Raw genomic sequence first — 25,888 nt, forward strand, 5'->3', positions numbered from 1 at the left:
ACCAAATACTTTTTCATAATGCCAAGTGAAATTCAGCAAAAAAAAATACATTGAATTTTTGTGTCTCTGGCAGCACAAAGCACCAGAACTTTGCAGATATTCATTGCTCATGATTTGTTAACGTGTGATGGTGCTATCAAAAAACAAAAGCAACAAAAAAAAAAAAAAAACAACAAAAAAACCACCACATTGCATCTAGCAGAAAGGTACCTTATCTTCTTTACAAATGATTTTGTACCTATGCTTATGGAGATGAAGAAATCAGTGTGATGTTTCGGTTTAAAAATACAATGTCATAGTCAGGGTGATCAGGGACTTGAACTTGGTTGCCCTTAATGGAGGATTCCTACTCTTCTATAATCTGTATAATGAGTAAATAGACTATCAAACTTTTGACTACTATGTGTTTTATTGTATGCATTTGAAGAAGAACCAAAAAGGGAAGGGGAAGGAAATCATTACTGATGTCAAGGAAAGTACTAGATTTGTTAAAGTATTCAGTTCTTGATGATGGGAAAAATACACCAGTGTTAACAAAATAAGAGAGAGATTTCGAAAAATTTAGTTCGGGAAATATCCAGCATCTTAGACCTGACAATCTATTATGTATTTTCACTGTGGGATTTTGGAATATTAATTCTTTGAGGAACAAACAACAAGAAGTTGGATAGTATATGCTTTTAAATGAAGTGCAAATCTGATTCTGCTCACTAGTTTGCTGTTATGGCTGTCTGGGCACATGCACTGAATCAGGTAATCTGCCATGTCCAATCTTTTATATGACTCTGAACATACACCAGAACTGGGTCTTTGAAGTTGTTAATTGAATTAGTTTCTGAATAAGACAGATGATTTATTGGTTTGTCTTGAATCACTGTTCTCAGACATTAAACCTAATATATACATGCCAGAAACAATTTTCAGTGTTTGCTTCTCTTACACAATCTTCATACACTGTTTATGAGTAACCACTCTTCCTAAATGTAGTGATGTCCTGTCAGTTTCTTTCCCATTTAGGAAAATGAAAAGCCTGAGCATAGCTGGTGCTGATTCCCTAATATTCTGAAGTGCCATTCTGAACTTAGAATTGATTATAGAATCCTACTCCAATAGAGGATTTTGTTTAATTTCATACCTATATGGCATAGTTTGTCTTCATTCTAAGCATCTTTTCAATTTGGATTACCTCATCTCTCCAAAATAATACTCTATGTTTCATCGTTAAAGCTTATAACAGTACTTACGAACTTCATTGTTTGCCCATGGCAATTAATTGGAAAAGTTGCTTTTGTATGTTTTGGCAGTATTTTTTATTTTTAGTGGAGTCATAAGGTTTAAGTGTAATAAATATCTGTTCGTGGCTCGGTTTTTATTACATTTGTGAATGATTTTTTTTTTTTTAATGTAATGTATTCAATCTCATAGTTTTGTATTTAGTCACTTAGAAGTCAAATATGTTGTTTAAACTGGTAGTATTTGATGGAGAGATGCTTAAAAAGATTGGTTAATTTATGAACAGCCCTGAACTGATTTGTCGTCAGGCACAAATGAATCCTGAGTTACATATTTCTGTTTTTTTTTTGTTTTGTTTTGTTTTGTTTTGTGGTTTGACCTTTTTCATGTATCTGCTTTTTTTCTTATTATACAATACGTACATTGCATTTAAATATCCTTCATCTCTGTATGACATAGGATATTTATGTTTCTCAGTTATTTTAAAAGACATTAGATTTTAAGGCAAATTGTCAATGTTATGTTTTCGAAACTTTGAAGTGTTTCCTTTTCTGTGCACTGCTTTATGCTAAACATATTATATGCCTCTGTTTGAAGTACTGACTTTGTAACCATTTAAGCCTGCTATACTACAGTTAATGAAGAATGTACAAGAAGAAAAAGGAAAATCTCTCTATGAAACAATTATCTCCCTTCACTTCAGCATTTTCATTTTATAAGAAATATTACATTATCTTCTATACATACTTAAATAATGATTTCCAGACTCTTTTTCTTCATATGAAACATCATTCCAGTTATCTACTGACTAGTGAATTTAAGATGATTTGTCTGAATCAAACTATTAATGTTTCCTTTTATTTTCTCTACATTGGATCTATTAACTGCTGGGGAAATTACTGAATAGCCTTTTTTCCCGAAGCTTTTAAGAGGGAAAATGAAAAGCTCATTTTGTTTAGCAATGCTTTACATTTGGGAGTTGTTGATTTTGATATATCTTTATTTGAAGGACTTCTAGCACTGTTTGTGATTTTGGATGTTAAAACTGCTGTTAGGATGTGTAGTTACATGTAAATCACAGCCCAAAACTCTTTGTAAATTATTATTTTAAAACATAAACAGATGCTGTAAGCATCCAATAAATATCTACCTTGAGAAGACAGAGCAGCTTAAAATGAAAGTCCCTGTTCTCCTAAATGTATGTATAGCAAGTGTGCAGTCCTTCTTCACCTGTAACACTTACTTGTGATATAAATTGGCCAAATGTATACTTAAACCCACAGTAAGCATCAAACTATGCGATTTTATCTAGGAAGGAAAGTTATTAGGGTTCCCACAGAGCAGTGTTACATATTCCATGTTCATGACATTATTCATGGACAGAATGAACTTATCGTGAGTAACTATGCATTATGGAGGATAAAGCTTATCTAAAATCTGTTGTGCGGTAACCACATTTTGTCTCATACACACTGTGATGAGATTTCTGATCCATATGTTTGTCACATTCAGTACAAAAGCTGTCTGCCAGGCACGAAACAGTTCATGAAGTTTTCCTTCAAGTGATTTCCATTTCTAAATTATTTTCTAGAGGAAAACCGAGGAGTTGGACCTTTGATATTCTAGCATCCTATTCTTAAGCGTAAATCAGGCATATGCAAAGGTTTGAGTTAGTTTTTTTTTCAGAGAGGTCCTATGTTTTGAAATGTCACATCCAGAACACTCTTTAGTAGTCCACTCTTTGCATGATGTTTAGATGCTGAAGTATTTTTTTAAAGGTCTATGAGAATCAAAGGGCAGTAGAATTTCTTGCTGTAACACTTGAAAAAGAAGGATGAGCTCCTGTGTCTTGTAAATAAAGCCATAGGAAGACATACTTAGAACTGATGACAGTTCTCTTGTTAAAGCCTATAAGTATATATGCAACAACAGCATAATACCACCAAAAAGTTAGTTTCGCAGAAAGGCAAACACAAAAGGAAGTTGAAAACATGCACTGCAGAAAGAAAAAAGTAGTTTTACACCATTCCCAGAGCTACATTTTAAGTTAAATACGCTCTGTTCTGGTCTTTGTTACACTCCTAGAAATTTTCTAGCCTGAAGTTAAATTAATTGAGAAGACTAAAACAGAACTTCCTGAGACACAAGAAGAAGCATTTAAGATTTCTTTATTAAAATAGCATATTATTTATACTATATATATACTACATATATATATACTATAAATAGTATAATATATACGTAAATATTTCAGGTATTGAAAAAAGATGCCGTGACACCCATTATAATTGACAATTATCCTCAAGAATTGTATTAGTTTCCCTCACTTTCAGTAATATAAAGAATACTTACTTAATACTCTTAAAATATAATGAGTGGGATTAAAATGAAAAAGATACTTCAAAATACTCAATAGACAAAAAATACAGTTTTACAGAGGCAGAAGGGGAAAGAATTGCTCCCTCCCTCTCATTTTCTGAAGGCTATCAGGGTCTCCAGGAAACTGTAGAGTGGAAAAGCCTTGTCACTGCAGGTACTGTGATCTCAAAATTATAATTAGTTCTCAAGCCAGACATTTTCTCTATATCTGATTCAGTGTTTAGCTACACATTTAACATGGCCATTTACAACCAGATTTGCAAGGACATGCACCATCTTTTTATTTGCTGTAACTTTAAGTTTTATTAAGGAACTGGTACGAAGATTATCTTAATAGAATGTGTACTGATATGTACAATATCTTACCTGAAGTTGGTAGAATACATTGCAATATTTTAGGTATTCATTTTGCTTTCTTTTTTTTTTTTTTCATCTAGGTTTATTAACACCACTAAGCATCTTTCCGTAAAAGGATTTCATAAGGTGTATGGTAATTGCAATGGGAAATTGGTGAAGCTCTTAGATATCTATGAACATTCATAGTGAATGTAATTTCTCCATGGCAAAAGTGGACAGTATAAATTCAATCACCAAACAGCTTATATAAGTTTCATAGTCCAATTACATTTGTCACACAAGGGTCTTGCTGAAGAGTTTCTCATCCTTGGCAAGAAATAATCTTTGTCATTTCTGAAACATGTCTTTCAAGGGACTGATGTTGCCTAATATTAAATATAATTGATAGTTCTTTTCTTCCTGAGAATTTCATCTGAAACAATTTCAGCAGGGGAGAAGCATATGAAAATTAGGTCTCTAGAAACTCAAGATTGTACACTATTGTTGTCATGGTTAGTAATAAATTGAAAAAGAATTCAATTAAACTTTCTAAAACATTAATGCTTCAATAGGTTTATATAGCTTGTTTTACTGAAACAGTTAACGTATTCGTGTATTACTTCTTTTTTTTTTCAGATGCTCCAACATTTCTGTCAAATCAAACAATGTATTTCTCTTGGGAAGGCAATCCCATCAATATAACATGTGAAGTGCTAGCAAATCCATCTGCCTCAGTTCAGTGGAGAAGAGGAAAATTAGTTCTACCAGTAAAAAATACAACACATCTGAAGACCTACAGTGCAGGAAGAAAGCTGATTCTAGAGGTAAGGCTTAAAATGGAAATCAGTACAGTGAAGTTAATTAGTTAATTTCTTCTTCAGTGTGGCATCATTGCAAGTACTGAAATGCGTAAAGATAAGATTTACAACCTAATAAGTAAAGCTCTTCAAAACAAAAGAATGGACTTTAATTTTCTAGCTACTGTATTATCTTGAATAAACAATGAACTGCTGAGCAGTAATGTACAGCAAGCCATGGTCCTTAAATATTTCATAGAAGCATGTCTGTAACCATTGTCTCCATTTGTAGTCTCACCTGTTACTGTAACTAGATATTCTCTCCTCACTGAATGTGAGAAGTGTTGATGAAATTAGGTTTCTCGGTTGCCATAGGAAAACAGTTCAGAAGCTATAGGGTTAATCCTATACAGGGGGAATGTACATCAAGTCCCTAAGTGAGAGGTGTATGGTGTATTGAAATAAAGTCTTCTTTCTAAAGTCCCATCAATGAACTTCTTGAAATTTACTTTATTATTTTGTTGTTGCTTTCAGAAAAAGCATTACTTGTAATAGAAATGCCTAATTTTCCATGTGAAGAGATTGCTTCATGGGAAATTGGGGCAGAGGGGAAAGACAGAATGTGCATCATTATGTAATACAATGTCAGAAGAGCATAATGACGCAAAATTTTAAAATAAATGACAAGCTGACATGCATATATGTTGATAACTTTTCATTTATCTGATGAAAATAGTCTACGGTAGCAAGCTGTATTCTGCTTTCTGTAGTTCTTACAGAAGTTAACTACAAATTTTCAGATCTACATTGTGTTGTGGGAAGAAGAAAGCAAGGAAATATTCAGTCATTCTAATAACTGATTCTTTGTTTTGCCTGAGATGGCATAGGTAGCTGAGTTTACTTGGGTTAGCTGAGTCTTGGTAACCATGCATGGTATGTACTTACCTCATCGCATCTGAAGTACATCATATTAACATTAATCTTTCCTAATGACTTTTTCAAGTATTCTGGAAGCAGTCTGTCAGTTATTTTGATTTGACTGATAGTGTCATCACTGTAAACTTAATAATTCTGGAGAAAAATAAAATGACATTAACTGACATAATTTAAACATGAACTTTTGGCTATCCAATTCAAAAATTAAATTGTATAGAGAAAAGAGGCAGTTAGTGACTTCACTTTTCCAAAGCCACAGCTTTCCATTAAATAATCTCTACAGTTCCCTTCAAGAAAATTTTGGACTGTCACTGAAATCTGTTCATTTATATAGATTGGGAGTTAATCCACCCTTAGGATCTATTTTGGCATATTGATACAGACTAACATCACCTAGCAGAAATATTAAAGAACCTCTAGTTAACTACAAGTAAGTCAAATTTACAAAGATTTTATGATGAAGTTTCTCTTCCATTTTTCTTCTTTTACTCCTCCCTGGCAACTTATGGGAAACCCTTCCTTTTCCATCCTTTGCTCAGGGTTTTGCAAATTGAAAAAGAAGTTGAAATATCTTCCTTCAAGTAGGGAACTCTGGTAATTTTTACTTAGAATTTGCACGCAGGGTGTGAAAATAAAAGTACTGGCTATGAGAACACAGTTTTTCTGTCTATCATGTTGTTGTTAAGAGTGTATGCAGATGAACAGTAGAATTCTAAGTTTTCTGTTCTTCATAAGCCTTGAGTAGAGGTTGCATATTTAAAAAGACATAGTCTTACCCTTGTTTGAAGTTGATTTTTAGAGTTCTTAACTTAAAGGAGATCTTTCACGAAGCTTTACTTAACAATACAAAATATGCTTTATAGCCTATAGTTTTTTGAATGCTTTTCCATTCTTCTATCGCCTGAACAGCTGAGATTCCAATAAGACCCTCAATTACTAATACTACTAATAAATCCATTACCTTTTCTGTCTCACATCTATATTAACCTGAGTTTATAGTTGAGTCATATACTTACCTCTTCCTTTTTTCTCCCTGAATGTCTAGTATATTGTGAATCTTGTAAACTATAAAAAGTAAAATATGATCCTTGCTGTATTTGTATGAATCAGCAGATTTCAGACCTATCATTGCTTAGTTCGGTCAAATATGTGCAAATATTATCTATCTTTATGAACAAATGTGCAGCTTATTAGATGTTTATCTTCATTGTTCAGAAGTGAAATTATAAAACTGAATAATGTTTCAATTTCTCATTATTTAGTTTCCACATTTCACTTTGAAAAGAGGGAGTTTAACATGAAAAATGATTAATTTAGATCTGTATTTTGAGGAGTATACTAGATAGGCTGAAGTAAGAACAAAACTGAATGTTGGTTAAACAGAACGTTTGCATTTCTGATTTTTTAAAAGAAATTTACTTGATTAAAAAGTAATATTTATAAATCGTATTCATTTTAAAGATTGCTCCTACATCTGACAGTGATTTTGGACAGTATAACTGTACGGCTACAAACAGAATAGGAACAAGATATCAGGAGTACACACTTGGTCAAGCTGGTAAGTTAAAACTGTTTCTAAGTTTATTTAAACCATTCTTCCATTCTCATCACAATACAGTTCAGGCTTTTCTTCATTTACTTTATTCCAGTAGAATGTTTGCAGTTAATTTTAATCTTCTAAAACTAGAGTAGCAGTACAATGTGAAATAAGCCAGATCCCTCAGAGTATGAATCTTCTTTAAATTGAATTTTAAGCCTCTCTGAAAATTGAAAAAAAAATCTGGTAAAAACAAGAATGGATTAGGAAAGACTTTTCACTTTTTCTTGCCTGCATTTTCTTGAGAAATCAAGGGTGTCAAAAAACTTCAGCAAAGACTTACTGTCATTTGCAGTTCTAGCTATTTAAAAGCAGAATTTGACCGAGAATGCTATATTGGATTAATTTAAGCTCAGAAATACTCTATAACCATTTAGTGAATTTTTGAAGATTTTAGGTCCATCTATCATTGTTTAGAGACGTACAAAAATGTTATTGTATATTTGTGGGTTTTTTGGCAGAAATAACTGTTAACTGAGAGTAAATGAGAGCTTCTTAGCTTTTCTTTCAGTGTTATTTTGTTGTGATATGGACCAATGATTGTTTAGCAAGCTTTGGGGTCTCCCAACATGTTGATCTACATTCTTAGGTGATGCAAATTGTTCCAGTTCTAATGAATCTATGGAGTTATAATGTAGTTTACAGTAACAGAAGTTCAACCAAACTGAATGCTTTACATCCCTTGTGATGTGTTGTTATCAATCATTTTCTGTTGTTATCAATCATTTTCTTCATGGAACTTTAAGGTCATACTACTCTGCTGACTGACAATTACATTTGAAGGGTAAAGGTAGAAATAAGGATTAGAGCATTTCCAGTCTTTGTTTTTGGTTGTTTTTGTTTGGTTGTTTTTGTTTGTTTGTTTGTTTATTTGTTGTTGTTGTTTTTAATTGGAGTCATATTTTTTGCGATCTTTATTGTTTCAGCTGTAACTTCTCGTTATATTTTTTGAAATACGAAAATAAATTATTTAGACCCATTCTAGCAGGACCTTTCTGGGTGCATTGCTGAAATATACATGTCTAATGGTAGAGTGCCTCTCTTACACTACCTAGTGTTTTATTTTTTTTAATACTGCTCAATATGGTAATTATTTTCTTTTAGTTTCTTAAGAGTTATAAAAAATATTCTTAGATATAAGAAATCACAGCTTTGAAAATCATTTCCATTATCTCTAAGGAAATGGTTACTAGCACATCATTTACCATGAATACTACCCTCTTTTTTGTCTTCTAATGGTCAAAATGACTGAGCTTCCTCAAATAGGGAAATACAGTTTTTCTCTTAAGAAACAGGAGATTCTGATGTGGCAAGATCTGTGACATCGAGGAGATCCATTCTCCTTTTGAGAACGTTTATTTAGTTACTCTATTCCAAATCTAATCATCCTTTGATAGATACATGTTATTAATGAAAATATATTATCGCTTCCTTTTGCATGTAAATGTATTTTGTCTCAACTAAATTCTAGTTTTGTACAGTAAATGATTTATATTCTGCCTTACTAAACTCTCCAATTTAAGGACAATCACAATCTAATCCATACTCAAAATCTTTTTTGCGTATATGTGTGTATGAGAAAAGAATTTCTAGAAGAGAAATTGGCCATAGTGTCTTCATTCATGTTCATGACCCTTTACCTAGTTTGTCCCACTTATTTCAGTGGATCTACTTGAAAACTGAAGATTCTATAAAAAAGGCTAAAGTTAGGATTGTAACAGTTCATCAGTACTACACGTGGCTTTAAATGTATAAAATGAATTATTTCTGTGATGTTCAAAATTGAAGTAGTAAGAGAAAAGCTCTAAGTTTTAACTAACTACGATCTATTCTGTCATAACTTAAGAAATAGGTTCAGCCCTCTGAAAACTCAGAACGTGATTTTATAAGTATTAATAACTGGCATAGGATTTGCAGAGTTGCATTAAATTCATCAAACTAAAAAACTACACCTAACCCCCTAACTTTAGTCAGGCTACATTTATTTCTCTTCAACCTAGTTTTCTCTTTGGAGCAACACGTGCATCTCTTGATTCAGCACCAGCGTTTTCTCTGTCTGTCCTGGTGCGCTAAGTGCTACATTGGCCTCTGGAGTATCATCCCCAGGGTTTGATACATGCAAGGATTCACAGGAAGAGAAAAGCAGTAAAAGGGCAGTATGAAATCTGCCTAGGATGGTTTCTCAGTTCTTCTCAGAAACAGAAAGTGTGCCATTGGAAGTCTTTCTTAAAGCCATGAACCTTCGATGTCTTACCTCTTGGGACAAAAGAAAATGATAAAATGAAGCAATTGTGCCAATGTGAACAGAGGCAGTCAGATTCTGCTACTGCTTTTCCCTGTTTTTTTCATAAAGATGTGTATACATATGATATCATCTCAGTAGATATTAATATGATTCCTAGATTTGTAAAACAAAAACATGTCAAAACTCAGTGATACTACATGATGGTTTTAGCTTTGCATTTGTTTCCTGCTTTTATAAATAATGGATCTTAATATGAAACAATTCTCATCGTTAATTGAAAAATAACATGATATTTTGATTATGCATTTTATTTCAGCTAAGTCTCACAGGAGAGCCCCTGGAAATGCAAATGAAAGCAAATAACTCCAGTTCTAATTTTCAAACAGCTTACTATTCTCTATTTCTACAACAATTTGTTGAACATTTTCACTCACTTCTACGGAAGATTTATCAGCTCTTTAGAAAGTTATTTATTGAAGTTATTAACAGAGGTAAATTAATACATCAATACTGTAGTGAAACTAACAGATAAAGAACTATGGGAAATTACTGTGTTAAGCATCAGCTATATATGGAAATTCTATAATATGAAATGAAATAGAAAATAGAATAAACTCATATTTTGTAGAAATTATTGTGGACATATACCCTTAATATACCATTTTGGTGTAATATTTGTATGACGTTTGATGGTTTCAGGACTCCCCTATTCTAGGTACTGTTTACGGTAGTGTAATCTATAACATTCACAGTCCTGAAAGATTGACATTGTTAGCATATGTTCCTAAATACACTTTTTTTTTTTTTTTTTTTTTTTTTGAGGGGGGGAAGAAAAAGAAGACAGCAAATAACAAATGTAGTTAACTGTTTCTTTTGCTAGCATCAACAGAAATACAAAATAGCCAGGGAGACAGAAGATAAAACCATCATAGTAACTACAGGAGTAAAATGTTGAATGCAGCTTTCTTTCTAGTTTTCCTACGTCTATTGTTTTACTCCAGTAAATTAGGAAATCTTAATGACTGATATTTCACATGTCAAAAAGCCTATAAAAATTTTCATGTGTTTAAATGCAGCCTGGATTTTCATTGGCTTTGATTGTAAGTACAAATGCTAAGGTGTAATGTACTTTTATAATGGATCTGTCAGGGAAAAATAAATACTATTTCCAGCTGGGAAATAGTATTAAGCAAAGTATCCTGCTACGGTAAATTTTACAAATAATGATCATTTTACGAAATTGTTGTCTCTTAAAATTCTTCTGGAATGACTTGTTGAATGTTTTGTTCCATTTTTCTGCTTCGGTTGGTTTTTAGCAGATTCAAACTGCATTTATTTTTTGTTTTAATTTAATGCTAGCTGAAAAGCAATCATATGGCACAAAGCTATTATCTTCATTTCTTTTCCCCTCCTTAAGAAATTAGGCTTATTATTGACAAGAATATTTCTTTCACAATTTACACTTGCCTCTGTTCCATTTTGTATGACAGAAGAACTATGCCTGTTCACTCTAATTATACAAAGCTAGTAAATTAGCCAGAACTTCACATACTGTCATTTAAATCTTTCACAATTGAACTGTAACGTATTCAGGGCTTCATACTGAAAGGTTCTGACCATTGCTTGCAAAGTTCTGAGAATCTTCAGTGCTTATTGAAGGCGTATTTAGGTATGCTCAGCACCTGAGTGATGGTGATCAACTGTGAAAGAGTGACGTACTCTTTTTTATTGCTTAAGCATTTGAGTCTCTTCGTTAGTAAGTATAAAATGCAAGAAGAACCACTGTCTTTTCCATTTCTTGCCACTGCATATGAATTACCTCACATCACATCCACAACTTTTATTTTAGAAGTCTACTTATACTCTGTTTTTTCTCCATGACAGGCTTAGTCTATGACAAGCCAGGTGAGCTTGACAGATTGTCCCAATGGCTTTCAAAGCCTGAGGTGAGCACAGGTATTCCTAGATTTATGCAGATGTAGCTTAGTCATAGTTATTGTAAATTATCAGTGTTTAAGGAGCTGGCATAACAAGTAAAGCGTATTTCATTTCTGTCATGGTCTCAGTATTGTTATTTCAAATGCATGGGAAAGACAATAAATGAACTTCACAGAAGACCTTTAACTTGTTTTTTTGGAATCAGTTCCTGTTCAAGATATGATAAGGTTTGACCCATAAGTGACAAATACTACAGCATCAAATGTAACAGTGTACTCATCTGAATTTTTGATGCTGGCACTTTGGGTCTGGTTAATGTATGTTGCTCCTTGTTTCTCCATATATTCATGTTTTCACGCAGGCAAAATAAAATCAAAGAAGTAGAACTTTATTTTCCCTGGAAAATAACGTAACAAAAAAGATGTTCTATGCCAGAACAGTGGTTTTTGATTTTACTGACATTTTTTAGGATTGCTGCATTGCTTTTTTTTTTTTTTTTTTTTTTTTAATAAATTGTACCTTGCTGCTGCCTAAAGCCCATTTATTTTCATAAAATATAGACAGATCTCAAATGCAGATCTCAATCCTAAAACTTGCCATGCAAGTTTTTCTGTAGTAGCATCAACTACGGTATTTCCACTAGAAAAAGCACCATAATATTTTCAATAAGCATGTGAGTGAAACTGTTAGTAAGCAACTTGGTCGGTGGGTTTTTCTTTTTTTGCTTTGTGTGCATGTATTTTATTATTTAATATTTATGTATTTATTTGCTAGTTGTGGTCCAGTTTCCTAATCCATTCCTTATTTTCAAGAACCCTCAGCGATTTGATTAAATAAATCTGTTGTAGCTGTCACCAATGAAAGGCATCAAGGCAGTGCTCCCCATTTATTTCCCAGCTGTGCTCCTGATCCTACTTACATTCAGCATTTAGACATAATTACTTTCTCTCAGTTACAGAACTGTAAGCTGCAGAACTTTATGTAGTAGGAACATGCTGACAGGAGATAAGGAGACAAGAACTAACTCCAAGATAATTCTCTGACCTCACAACTTTACTTCCACAACCCAGTCCCACACCATCACTTCTTTCCTCCATTTTTTACTGCTAAACTCTCAGATGGAAAATTATTTTCTTCTGTAAAACTATCAGAGAAATAGCTTGAAAAAAAAATCTTTGGTAATAAAGATTTGGTCATTCATTAAATGTGTTGGATAAACCATAATAGACTTGAAATAGTATTTGCATGGCTGTGGAGATAAATACATACACATAATTGTATGTGTATTTTTTATCATCAAAGTTCATTTGTGCTAACCTGCTTTATGCACTGAGAACAAAATGTATTAAGTGCAACTTTACACTTAATGCTATGGGGTCTTTTTATTTTATTTTATTTTTTAATTCTTTAACATCATATATGAGCTCATTTTTTCTGCTTTATATTTTCTACTAAAGCTTATAACAGGATATAAAAAACTCATCACTGTCTGTAGCTAAACTCTGAAGAGATTCATTGGTTAGTTTGGTTTTAAGGGAAAAAAGAACAGCTAGCACCCACTGTTCTGCCCTTCCACATGCAGACTAAAGCATATGCTGTCTTGTAGTTCATTCTTTACTTGTACTAATCATTGAGACAGAGCCCTACAGTTTTAGAACAATATCATGGCAGTGCTCCAAATAGTTTCAGCTGATGGCACATACAGTTCAAATGCTGAAGTGTAGATCCGGACCAGAGGGCTCATGCTCAGTATAGAACTATATAGATCTTTGGGAAAAAGCTGCAATTGTACCTAGTCTGAAGGAGACAGTAGGTATTTCATTCTATCCCAACAGAGTTGCTATTACTTGTTTGCTATTTTGGCTAGGAATGTGTATCCTTCTCTGTTTTCTTTTAGTGATTCTTTTCTGAAAATAAGATGCTGATATAGTTCAAATCTGAAAATCACATGAATGTTACCTACACATACGTGGGTAGCTTGGATTATGGAATGCATATCTGAAATAGTGTTGTGGATGCATTTCACAGTGACTTTTAAACACACTGCATTATGCTAATTATGCCAAATATTTACTAAATTTTCACTGGAGCTTCATTTATTGCTTATTTTAAATGGAACCATATCTTCATATAGCATAAATCATACTTGAATTTTCATTGGAGAACATAAAGGTTCTTTAAGGATGTCTGCTTCCCAATGCCATATTTAGGATATTTAATCATATACAGGCATAAATACAGGGAAAAGAGATTTCCTTAGCAAGTTGAAATTCAAGGAGAGTGGATATACAAATAAAGTGTGTCTGATTCACACCACTGACTAAAAAATTGTTTTGATCCAAACTGAAATAACAGTGAATTGACTCATAAAAAGAGCATACAAAAACTAACATGAAACTAATCTCAGTGAAATTAAATATTCACTCGACCTTATAAAAATAATTTGTTTCTATTTTCAATTGTTTTAGCAACAGAAAAGGGAATAAAAATTTTTAGGAACTATTCGTAACACTATGGGTATTCATAGCAGCTTCTAGCTCATAATTAAATGTTAAAGCCATTCATCTTCTTTACTGGAGAGCCACATTCGTCTTCTCACATGGTTGGTATCTATATCTCTCGTACAGTATTGTACTGCTTCATTTTGCTATCCTAGACTGCTTAACACACATACTAGTGCTGGATTTTTGCTGCTTCTGTCAGAAAAGGACAAGAGGAGAGTGTCCACCGGATGGTTCTTAAGTTAATAGTGCTATCAGGAATAAAACTTCATGTTCTCAGCTGTAGGAGAATATGGAGGAGAGGAGTCACAATCTAATATTAATCCTTGTCCTCTCAATTTGAGATCAGTGCTTAGTTATCAAGCAACTCACATAGCTCATTCTTCTGTGTGATCACAGAAAAAAATAATGTGGTTTTTTGAACATGCTTTCCTTTTCTAAAAAAAAAACAAATGAACTTTTGATCAATTTTAGTTTAAATTGTGGATGTCTTGATTATCTAAGCAAAGCATCCCGTTAGAAAAAGATTCAAAATCCAGTTAACTGTTCTCCTGCACACACAGAATACTGTGTTACATTCTGCCATGTTCTGTCTGACTGTGAATGTTGAATTCCTTTATGCACAATAATACAACTTCCATAAGAAGGGTGGACTTTTCCTGCGACATCCTGTATCTGGGTAATAGGAAAAATTTCCTGGAATACAGAAGTGTTTGGGGGTTTGAATCCCTTAAGATGAGATTTGTATACTGCCCAAATCTTTAAATTTCATAGAGCTATTTAGTTGTGTTCATGTAAATAGGACTGTACTGTTTTTAACCCACCAAGCATTGGAAGTATCAGGAGGCCCATTTTCAGAAATTTTAATTGTAGGAATGCACAGAGGTATGATTCAGGCACTCAACTCTGCAAGTGTTACAGATTTTTTCTTAGATAATATAGGTACCTGCCTGTTAAAATGTTTGCTAAATCCACCCCTGTAGAGTTTCTTTGCCACATGTCCTTTTCAAGAGAATTCATGGATGAATATGTTCTAAGGCCCGTTCTCTAGTATTTTATAACAATTTTTGGCTCATTTTCATTTAGGTACCAGTATTGGCTGAATTTCAGATTGCTTCTTTTTATTCCCAACTGCCTGACAGTCCTTGAATAAAGACTGCAGATTATGTAAACGATTGAATACCCAGTGACCTAATGATCAGCTTTGGCTCAAGCTCTTGCTTGTCATTAGAATGTATCTTCCATACTAGGGAGACAAAGAAAATGCCACATCTGTAATTAGATATGCAAGTAATAGTGAAATGTATCAGAAGAGAATACTCAAGTGTTTCAAATTCTTGATCCTCTGTCTACAAAACTGAAATTCATCCTAGCATTGAAATTCATCCATATTGAATAATAGTTTATTGTTAAATTTTCAGTTTGTTATTCTCCTTCACATAATCATTTATCAAAGAAACTCATCAATCAACATTTTCAATTGTCTGTGACAAATGAAACTGTTAAAAAGATTACATTATAAAAGGCACACAAAAATGGAAAATATTTTTGCATATCCTTACCATACAAGAAAATAAATGTATCTATCTTACAGCTTTGTTTTAAAAAGCTTAAGTCGTTTACCTGAAGTGACCATCATTTCATCACATTCAATAAGATTTTTCTCCCTTCAAGATGCTAAGCAGACTTCTTTGGGGTAGATTATCAACTGTTAGTTTAGATCTGTCTAGTTGCTACTGATAATTAAATTGATGTTTGTATTTTTTAGATGTGCCATCAAACCCTTATGGAGTACGAGTTTTAGAGTTGTCACAAACCACTGCCAAGGTTTCATTCATTAAGCCAGATTCACATGGAGGTGTGCCCATTCATCACTACCAAGTGGATGTAAAAGAGGTAGCCTCAGAAACCTGGAAGATCATTCGCTCCCATGGAGTTCAAAGTAAGTTTATGAAAAATAAATCAAAGTATTCTAACTGATAGAATATCAAGGGAAGAGAATTCAAATGTGTGTTAATTGATTTTCTGTTTCTCCATTAGTCTTAGCTGTATCTCCACTTACTATGGGGTAGTCAGACCTTTTTGCACCAATTAGAAATCTTGCTCTGATCAATTATCAATTTCTAGTTTTACATAAGTTAGATGAACAAATTTACTATTATTCCCCACTTTTTCCAGTGTGTTTTCAAATAGAGACAAAGAATATTTGTGAAACTGTACATTGCAAAGACAGTAGAAATCACAGAGGAGTTAGTTTGAGAATGCATATTACATACACAATTAAAATGTTAAGTAAGCTATTATGTGATGTTTTATCCTACTTTATTTTAATTAATTATTTTGAGCTACTTGGTAATCTTTGTATGCGCCTGTCAGTATTCACTATATCTGCTTCAAAAGCATATCTATAAAGTACTGTTCATTAAGTGATGCATAAATGCATTTACTAGATACTACATTTATTGACTATTATACTAGTGGAAATGCTAAAAATTGGCCCAGTTTACTGCTGGGTCTGTGCCTTCTTTGCACATCTCTCAATGCAGAAAACAGTATAAGCAAACAAGAGTTCTTTAAGTACATGCATAGGCAAGGTATTTTGACAGAGTAACATTTACAAGGTCTTAACAGATCAGAAATGCCTTCCATTCATAATTTACACTTTGGCATTTTCAGCAGATAGTGCAAGTCAAAGCAGTCCCAACAGTGAATTGTTTTGGAGCTATCACCACACTGAGGGGACAATAAATGTAGCAAATGATCTAATGTGTCATCACATCACATCAGCCACACACAAAATCTCTACACTAAACATAATATAATCCCATCAAAAAATAGAATTGTTTCAAAGAAACATCACACATGTAATTAAGAAATATTCAAAGCAACATGACTTTTTATCTTTTCTTAACTATATTTGGTAACTATGTGTATAAAGGTAGTACTGTAAATAATGGCAGCATTCATCTTAGCTCATTATAACTTGCATTTTTTTAGCACTAGAAGACCAAAAGGAGGACAATATGTTTCCTCTGATGACAAGGCATACACATTAATAGATATTACCGTGCCTCTTTTAAGATTATCTTTCAAAATGTGTTCGAGACTTTTTTCTCTTAGCTGTTTTTTTTCAGTGAATTGACAATAAATTTCTCTGATGACAACTACAGTGTACCACATACTAAAATTTGTGGTGACCTGTCTATGCAGTAGGCTGCAATGTTCTGAAATGAAGCCTGGCCAGTGCTAGAGTGCTTAATTTAAATGCAAAATCAGAATGACAAAGTCTTCAGTGTTAACTTTGTTCAACAGTGTATTGACCTTAGTCCTCATTCACTCCTATTATTAATGTTAATGTGAGATTTTTAAAAAGATTAATTGATTATGTAGAAAAGATGTATAACTTGACAAAATTCTGTTGTTACCAGAGTTTCCTGATGCTGCTTTCTTCAAAAGTTCACAGCTTTTTGAAATACTCTATCAGCATTGTGTGTTTCTGAGATGTTGCCTACAGCTTATTTTGGAGTTTGCTGTATCAGCTTGGAATTACTTTAATACAGTGTCTGATTGCATTGTGCTGGAACTTATTCTACAAATGGGAAGCAGTGTGACAGATACAAATACCTTCAGTAGTTATGAACACAGTACCTGTATGAAGTAGACTGTGAGTTTTTACAATCTCTGCCTCCATTCCCACTGCAATTAAAGACAGCTTAATTGAGAAAAAGACTGTGTTAATCCCTACATGCTATCACATTTCCTCCATTGTCTTCCTTTTGTGCCATTCATCGCACATCCATTTTTTCCTCTTTCCTCAACAGTAAGTTTTCAGGGTTTTTATCTAACCTCAAATCTGTGCTTTCATTTTAGTTTCATTGTCTTCTAACTAACACTGAGAGTTTTTGTAAAAAAAAAAAAAAAAAACACAAAATAAATTACACTGGTTTTGAACATTTTAAAGGTAACTCATAATAGCATGTGTGATTAGAGACTCCTCTAGTGATGGCAGAAAACTAGTAATTATAGAAGTGACCTGAAGAATCATCTTTGTCTACAAATATTTATATTCGGTAACAGGAATAGGTATTGAGAATGTGAACTTCACTGAGAGGATGGTGGACAGTGTTAAAAACTCATCACAGATCCATAATTAATATAGCCTGTTTTGACAAATCTCTGTTTGTACTCTCCTGCACAGAAAGACTGAGATTATATTGTCTATATTTCTCTTAATTTATTTCTGAACTACTTAAGAGATAAAAAACTACTTCAGAATTTCAAACATTGGCTAAGCAGAAGACATCTTTTTTTCTAAATACTGTTCTAAAAACAGAGTAGCATACAGAGCAGTACAAAGAAATCAAAAGAGATCAAAAAAGCATTTATCATAAGTTGTTGAAGATATTTCATGAGTTAAAAATTGGGTCTGTTTCTAACGTACTATATGGCCACAGCAGAAAAACAAGATAAGTTGCCAAAACAAAGACTGAGCAGCCCAGAGGAGAAAAAAATCTTCCAAGATGGAGATGTTGAAAACCAGTATTAGAATCTTTTTTTATGAGAGTAATGTTAACTGTAACTGGAATCTTTCTGAAAAATTCAGTGTTTTCCTGTTTTCTGAGCATTCAGAGAGTTTCAGGAATTTTTCTAAAACATCTACTTAAACTTTGCTTCATTTTTCTTAAGCCTATTTACATTGTCCTAGCAGTAAACACTGAGATATCCTCTTCTAAATCCATATTTTCAGTTCACTAAATAATTTTTAATTAAAGTTTTGTTAGAGTGAAGACTTGTAATTTTTTTTACACTTTCTTAAAACATTAAAAATACTTTTAAGTCTTTTGATAAAAATATTACATGCTATGGAAATAGTTTCTTATTGCATTTAAGTAGATAAGAACCACGTTCCTACTATACCTTCGTATCTGGCTAATTGAGGCTTGAGGGAGAGGGATGTTTAGACAACAGACAGACAGTGTTTCGTATTAGGATTTGCGGTCAAGTCATTGTAATTTCCATACTTGGTCAACGTTCTTTAATGGAAACAAAATCACTATTTTCTTCTGTTTAAGTTTTTGAAACAGATTTATGGTTAAGATTCATATATAAATGCTTTTACACAGGGACAGTTAACTGCTCTCACAACTCAAGTCATGATTCAAACCTAATGCGTGAGTCATGACTTTTTCCCAGCAGCCAATGATAAACCATGCTGCAATTTTACAGGAAGTCTTTTTATCAGACTGATTTAAATCAGGAGTGATAAAACAGCACTGCAGCCCCTTCTTGCCGCAGTGTAGTCAATGGGTGAATACCAAATCTGTCTTTTAACAGGGAGAGGCAGAATATCCTTCATCCTTTAGGAAGTAGTGCCCAAAAGACTGTTACTCTTCCAATATGGAGACTGTCAAGACTAAACTGGGTCTTCTGGTCCCTCTGTACTGTGACCAAAAGTAGCCATGTAATTGTCTTTGTACAACCAGAAAGTACAACCATAAACTGCTAAAATGGATGATGGATGTATTTTAAATGAAACAAACATCTATCTTGACAATGTTGTTGCAGAAATTAGTTTTTAATTAAAGTGTTACCAAATGATTCATAGATGTTTGAAAAAGTTGTTGAAAGGAATTGCTACAAACACTATCAAATCATTAATTTTCTCCCAATTATTACCTAAAAACCATGTATAAAGCCTTTTAGAAATAGGATTATAAATGTTTTTATTTATATGAAAAATACTAACCAAAATTGTTAGGCATTCTTATGAGTTAAATCAGGAAAATCATGTAATATGAAATGAATTCTGTGCCAATCTGTTCAAACAGCTTGCATTTCTCTTCATCTGGCATTCATGCTGTCTGTTTCTTCAAAAACTCCCTCAGAAGATAACTTTTTTTTTTTTTTCAAACTGTACTACTTTGAGATATTTTCAGATCAAATTAAGGAGACAATTCCAGGGTCCAGGAGCTGTATCTGCTTCCCTATTCCCTCTCCTTTGTCTTTTATAATGAAGAAGATTTCATTTGAAAGTCTGTGCTGATTACAGCTATTGAATGCGAACGCAGAAAGTGAAGCAATCATTCTCATACACCAACCTCAGGCAATCTAAGGATTTAAAAGTCATAATCAACACTTGAATAGTTCACCAAGAGATCAGTGAGCAAATGGTAGCCAGATTTTTCTACAGTTGTTGAATGCTCTGTTAAATATGAAAACTGTTTTGTTATAAGTGATCTTCAACCTTATGGCCACAGGGTGTGGTGGGGCTACCTGTTGGTAGGTGCTCTGGGGGGCCTAACAGGGCCTGCAACTAGGTCCCATTACACAGCCCCAGCCAGCAGCAGGGCAGCCAGAGGCACCTCTTGGAGCTGGGCACCTCCCTGAGACCAGGGTTCAGCTGAGGCCAGGACATGGGCCTGCAGGTGGCCCAGGCTGGGAAGTGGCATGGCCAGGCAGGGCAGGGCTGTGGGAGGCTGGATCATGGCCCTGCTGCAGCTGCTCTGGGGCTGGGGTCCCCCAAACTGATGGGCCCTAGGCCTGGGCAGGTGGGAGAGTCCAAGGGCAAGGGGTGGCAATTCCAGATCTTGTGTTTCATTTTTTAATTTGCTATATCAGTAGGAAAGTATGCATGTAGGTAAATCTTACTTCAATCTTTATAATAATAATAATAATAATATATATTAAAAAAAAACAAAAAACATGCAGACCATTTAGAATAGGGTAATACCATTGTCCCTGTTTCTTTTTAGTTTTTATACGTTATTTCCAAGCATATCACCAGTGAAAGTGTGATCTATGTGTGTATGTGTGTGCAGTTCAGGTTTTTGGGCAGAACTACTGAAATTTGTTTTCTGTCTTTAAGCAAGACTTTTTGGTAGTCATTAAGCAAACAGATATTGTTTCAGAAGACATGAAAAGCTTACTATGTATGATTTTCTCCTGAAATTTCAGAAACAAATATACAAAATATGTATTTTTTAATGTTAAAATATAGCAATTATGGTGTCTTGTTATTTTCCTTAGGGAGCAAATTTAATATATAGGTTAATTATCATTCCCATGTACTACATCTTAGATTGTAGGTTTTGTGCTACCTGCTTCTTTCATAGTGAAGCATGAAAGTGCACCCAGTTTATTATTGGAATACTTAGTGATAGCACAACAGTGCTTCACCATTAAACTTGGAAGGCTTTCAAATGGACACTTGAGAGATATGAAGCCCATATAAATTAATACTTTTATTAATGCATTTAGTGATAAAGTAAAATACATCAGCATACTTTGTAGATCAAAGAAACTGCAAATATTTTGGTAGTGTAAGTCAGCATTCAAAATTATTTTAATACATGAGAATCTTCAAGACAGTAAAATCTATTGCAAGCTGCTAAAGCAGAAGGTTCATTAAGTTCATTAGCTTGTTGCAGTGGAAGAATGTATTTTAGGAAGTATTTGAGACATTGAATTCTTTGGCATAGCTATCAGATTTGGCTTCCTATGACATGAATTGTCATTCTATTCAGTTCTTTCTATTTATGAGCAGTGTTTCTGCATTTGTGGAATATCGTGTATATACTCCAGAAATAGAGAAGCACCTGAATTCTCAGGGGTTTCTGTACATTTTAAATGATGCCATAAGTCATAAAGAAAGCATTTGTGATTTGTGAATTCAGAATCTGGTTCTGTATTTAGCTGACTTGCATGCAAGAAGTTTAAGACTAGTAAAAAATTAGATGGAAAAAAAAAGAATCCCACAACTTGCTGTAATGTTATACCAAGCTTGCATCACATCAAATTATACGTGACATGGAAAATCTTAAAATGTCACATTGACCATCAAATTGACTTAAATTAGTGGTTTAGTTTAAGAAATCGTCCACTTAGAGGATCATTACCTATATCAGATAATGTGATATGATTGCTGCCCCTAAGCACATAGGATTTCTTTTCAAAATAAACTGGTTATTTGTCTTGATTGAAATTTAATTTTCACAATATAAACAAGCTTTGAAAATTATCAGAATTTGGGACTGTGTGTGTGTGTATGTATATATATATATATAAGCTAAAATAGGGCAGGATGAAGCTACAAATGACATGAATGGAAAGACCTTAATTTTAATAAATGAAAATTTTTGGGATAAGATAGCATGATACAATTTGCTATGTGTCATACAACTGGAAAAAGTTAAAGAATAGATGCAATTTACAAGCAATGTAGGTTATATTTAAATGAAAGTGTTGAAAAACCAACCTTTTATCCAAATTAGTTTGTGTGTATGCCTGCATATATGTAAGTTATTCATGTCTGTCTTTCATTCTTCATACTGTTTTTGGTCTCACTTGACCTTAATCTCGGGTTTAAAAGTCTCATGTGGGTAGCAAGGTTAATTAGTAATAAATGTCTTATAGAAAAATATATGGATAGATTAGGGAAACTGCAAAGTGAAAACTGCAAAGAGAAAGCTATGTTTAAGTATTCCAGGTTTTTATTCAAGAGAATGAAACTCATTATGAAGCATGATTTATGTTGAATGTTTTAAAAAAGGAACATTTGAAAATTTATAAAAACAAATGCAGTATGCTTTCATTGGAAGATATACATAGTGAATCTATTTAATATAAGAGTTAAATGGAGAATCAGTTATTCCAAATATTTTTCTCCTGATGTTCCTCTATTTTTTTCCGGCTTTGCTGACAAATCTTACCTAGTCCTTATTTAGACCTTTTCAAGCTTTCTGTGATAGTACACTCTCAAGTAGATTTGCAGTGAACATGCTGATCCAAAGTACAGGTCTTGCTGATTTGGCTCCTAAGTGTAAATCCTGTTAAGAAAAGTGTTGTGCAATGCAATATTGGAAATGAATAGCTGATAAGTGGGACACATGGTGCAGCTGCAAATTTTGCTTTTCAAATCAGTATTGTATTCATTTGCATCCAGTTTACATTGCCAATGTGCTTACAAAAAGGTACGGTAAATTTTTGGAATATGTATGCATACAAACTTCATCTGCGTTTTGTAATATAAGCTGGATAAGTGTTGTTGGGGGACAGAATATTCCTTAAGCATTGTCAAGGTCATCAAATGACAGAGTAACTTTGAATGGAGTTTTCCTTCTATCACACGCAAGAGCTGGCAACAAACAGCATAGCCTGTATGTGTTACATTTCATGGCATCGTTAAATGAAACTGCTTTTTGTCACTTTTCTTCTCCCTGCTCTTTTAATTCTCTTGGCAAGCTGAAAAGTGTAGCATGAAGGAGTAGGATGGAAACGAGGAAGAAAACCTATGAATGAAAATTATCTTTGCATGCGAGAAGCATGCTAGAATTGTTGTAATTGTATTCATGACAATCTTAAGGTTGCTTTCTTGCAGTGGTGAATATCATTATAAAACACCTATTTGAGATCACATTTTTGTTCTTTTGCTTTTCACCCTAATCCAGAGGCGATTCTAGTCTTGATATAAAACACAGAATACATACTGGCATTTAAAAGCTTAGGTAAAGTCTAACAACTTTAGAGTCTCATAATCAATGGGATTCCCTTTTATCCTCAGAAAAACTTCCTTTATTTTCTGGGTTGTCTCTCAGTAAACATTGCTTTTAGCCTTGACGGGTGTTTGCAATGAGAAAAAAATGGAATAAATGAAATGATGTAAATTATCTTAACAGAGGTCTTAATTGCTCTTATTCAATGAGATTAACAGTTATAGCTCTGCTACATAATGTAGTATAGTATATTAACTCAATAAAGTACTACTTACTTTAAAGGACTTAACCCTGTTGTCTCTGTGCATTTATATTGTCAGTCCTGCATCAGTGTCCTAGAAATTTTTACTATAGAAGAATTTTAAAATTAATACATACAGAAAGTAAATTTGATTTATAGAAAGATTTAAGTTCATCAGATGTTATATTTAGCAGTAGATGTGAATTTTATGTAATTTCTCCAATTAATATGGCAGCAATTAGAATCATAAATATTTGGTAATGAACCTTCATGCCTGTATACTGAGAACATAAGTCATATGCTAGAAAGCATTTTGAACAATACCTTCTTTTTGCTTGAGTGGGGTGAATATCTGGTACCAATCCAAATCCCCATTTTATTCTACTGTTTCACTGTCTTGTAAAACATTCTAATTGCATGTGACATCTATTTCTTCAGTCTGTAGACTTCAGAATCCTTACATTCAGAAGTGAAGGATAGTTTTATAGCAGAAGAGAAAACTAGACTCAAAGAACTAAGATGTTATTCCTCTTAGTTTTATAGAATCTTGTCCAGCCTCTTGCCTGAGGAAGGAATAGTGCCAGTTTTGGATCAGGTCAGGCATGGCTTTGTCTAACTTCCTTTTACCTCCAAGAGGAAGATTCTTCACCTTCTTCTCTTGGTGAAACATTCTCAGTGCTTCATTACTCTCCCATTGGTTAAGTTTTTCATATATCCAGTTTGAATATCCTTAAGCTACAGCTTCTGACTTTTGAGAAGAGTCTCACACTGCCGTTTGTGTTTCTATTTTGAATGGACTATATGTCATTCCTTGGCCTCTTCACCAGACCAAATAAGCCTCAACATCTGTTTGTCATTATTGTGTCCTAGACTGCTCTTGGTTGTTGGATCCTCTCCAGTTTCTTATTTTTCCTATTCACCAAGTTTTGCCCCAAAGTCCTTTAGTTATCTTATATCCAACTGAGGTTTCTGTTGAGTATCATATTAGTGTCTGCATGGATGAACATCTAAATGGTGTCTGACATGGAAGTGTATATAAAGCAAAGGTATGGAATTGAATTCCTCTACTGAGGAGCTCAACTGCTCCCAGTGACATTCATTGGCACTTTCTGAATGTTGCTGGAGACCAAACTGTAGGTGTGAGTACTGTGAGGTAGTGGATGGTGTGTTTCAGCAGTGGCGACAGTGACAGTGGATCACCTCCACTGGTGCGGATTTCAACGAGTATACAAAGGCATGCAGGCTCTTGTTCATCGCTGGTCAAAATGCATAGCTAATGGAGGTGACTGTGTTGAAAAATAGTATCCTGTAGCTGAGAATTTGGTCTCTCAAATACGGTTCTTGTGCTCTTTCTATTTTTTGTCATTTCCATGGAAATAAACAGAAGTCATTACTTTTGGAGTAACCAAAGTAGATTACTAAATCCTAAGCCTTCATCTTCCATATGATCTAACCAGAGGTATTGATTCCATATTTGAGCAACATTCTACATCATGTTTTAATGAAAAATTGTAGATATTTTGTTTCCTTCGAGTGTCAACTATGTAGTTAATGGCATAAGAAAACTATTCCAAACTTGTAGTGGAAACACTTCCAGCAAATTTAATCTAGAATAATTCAATTTTTTTTTTAAATATAGGTAACATGCCTAATTCTTGGAGGTGAAGAATGGACAAATGAATGAAATTATGCATATGGTGCTGAATTTTGAAGTTGAGATTATTTATTTGGTCTGACCCCTGTAGTCACAGAGTAGGAGAAAGGGAGTTATCAGTTGCATATTTACTATGCAGGAGTCTGAAATTGCGTAGGATAGAAAGCAAGGAAAAACTCTCAGAATCCACAATGTACTAGTACATTGTGTAGGCTGAAAAAATTGTTTTTATACATTCCTGTCCTTTGGGCTAGGGTATGGCATACTATTATCTGAGTCATCTGCAGCTTTAATCTGTTAAAGAAAAGAGCAATGAAGAAAACTTGAAGTAGTGAACAACTGAACTACAAATACCTCAAGGAACTGTATGCAGTCTGCAAGAGATATTTTGATAGTAATCCAAAAGGATTTTGCCATACCTTGAAAGCAGTGGAGAGTACAAAGTATTTTAGACAGCTTTCCTAATGAAATTTACTTTCCTAATGAAAGTAAACTTTGGCATAGTTTTGTTGAAGTTAGAATGTGCTTTTTAAATCTAAA

At 33.5% G+C, this 25,888-nt stretch overlaps 1 protein-coding gene across 2 annotated transcripts in view; it reads left to right on the forward strand.

Annotated features, from left to right (window-relative positions):
* NCAM2 (neural cell adhesion molecule 2) overlaps positions 1 to 25,888 on the forward strand; it is a 262,883-nt gene that overhangs the window by 183,232 nt on the left and 53,763 nt on the right. For both annotated transcript variants that reach the window (XM_425540.8, XM_025144886.3), the window contains exons 10-12: positions 4,585 to 4,772; positions 7,143 to 7,239; positions 15,731 to 15,904. In XM_425540.8, the coding sequence (XP_425540.7) occupies positions 4,585 to 4,772; positions 7,143 to 7,239; positions 15,731 to 15,904 (459 nt within the window). The remainder of the gene's footprint in view (positions 1 to 4,584; positions 4,773 to 7,142; positions 7,240 to 15,730; positions 15,905 to 25,888) is intronic.

This window comes from Gallus gallus, chromosome 1 (genome assembly GCF_016699485.2).
Source record: "Gallus gallus isolate bGalGal1 chromosome 1, bGalGal1.mat.broiler.GRCg7b, whole genome shotgun sequence".
NCBI classification, from domain to species: Eukaryota; Metazoa; Chordata; class Aves; order Galliformes; family Phasianidae; genus Gallus; species Gallus gallus.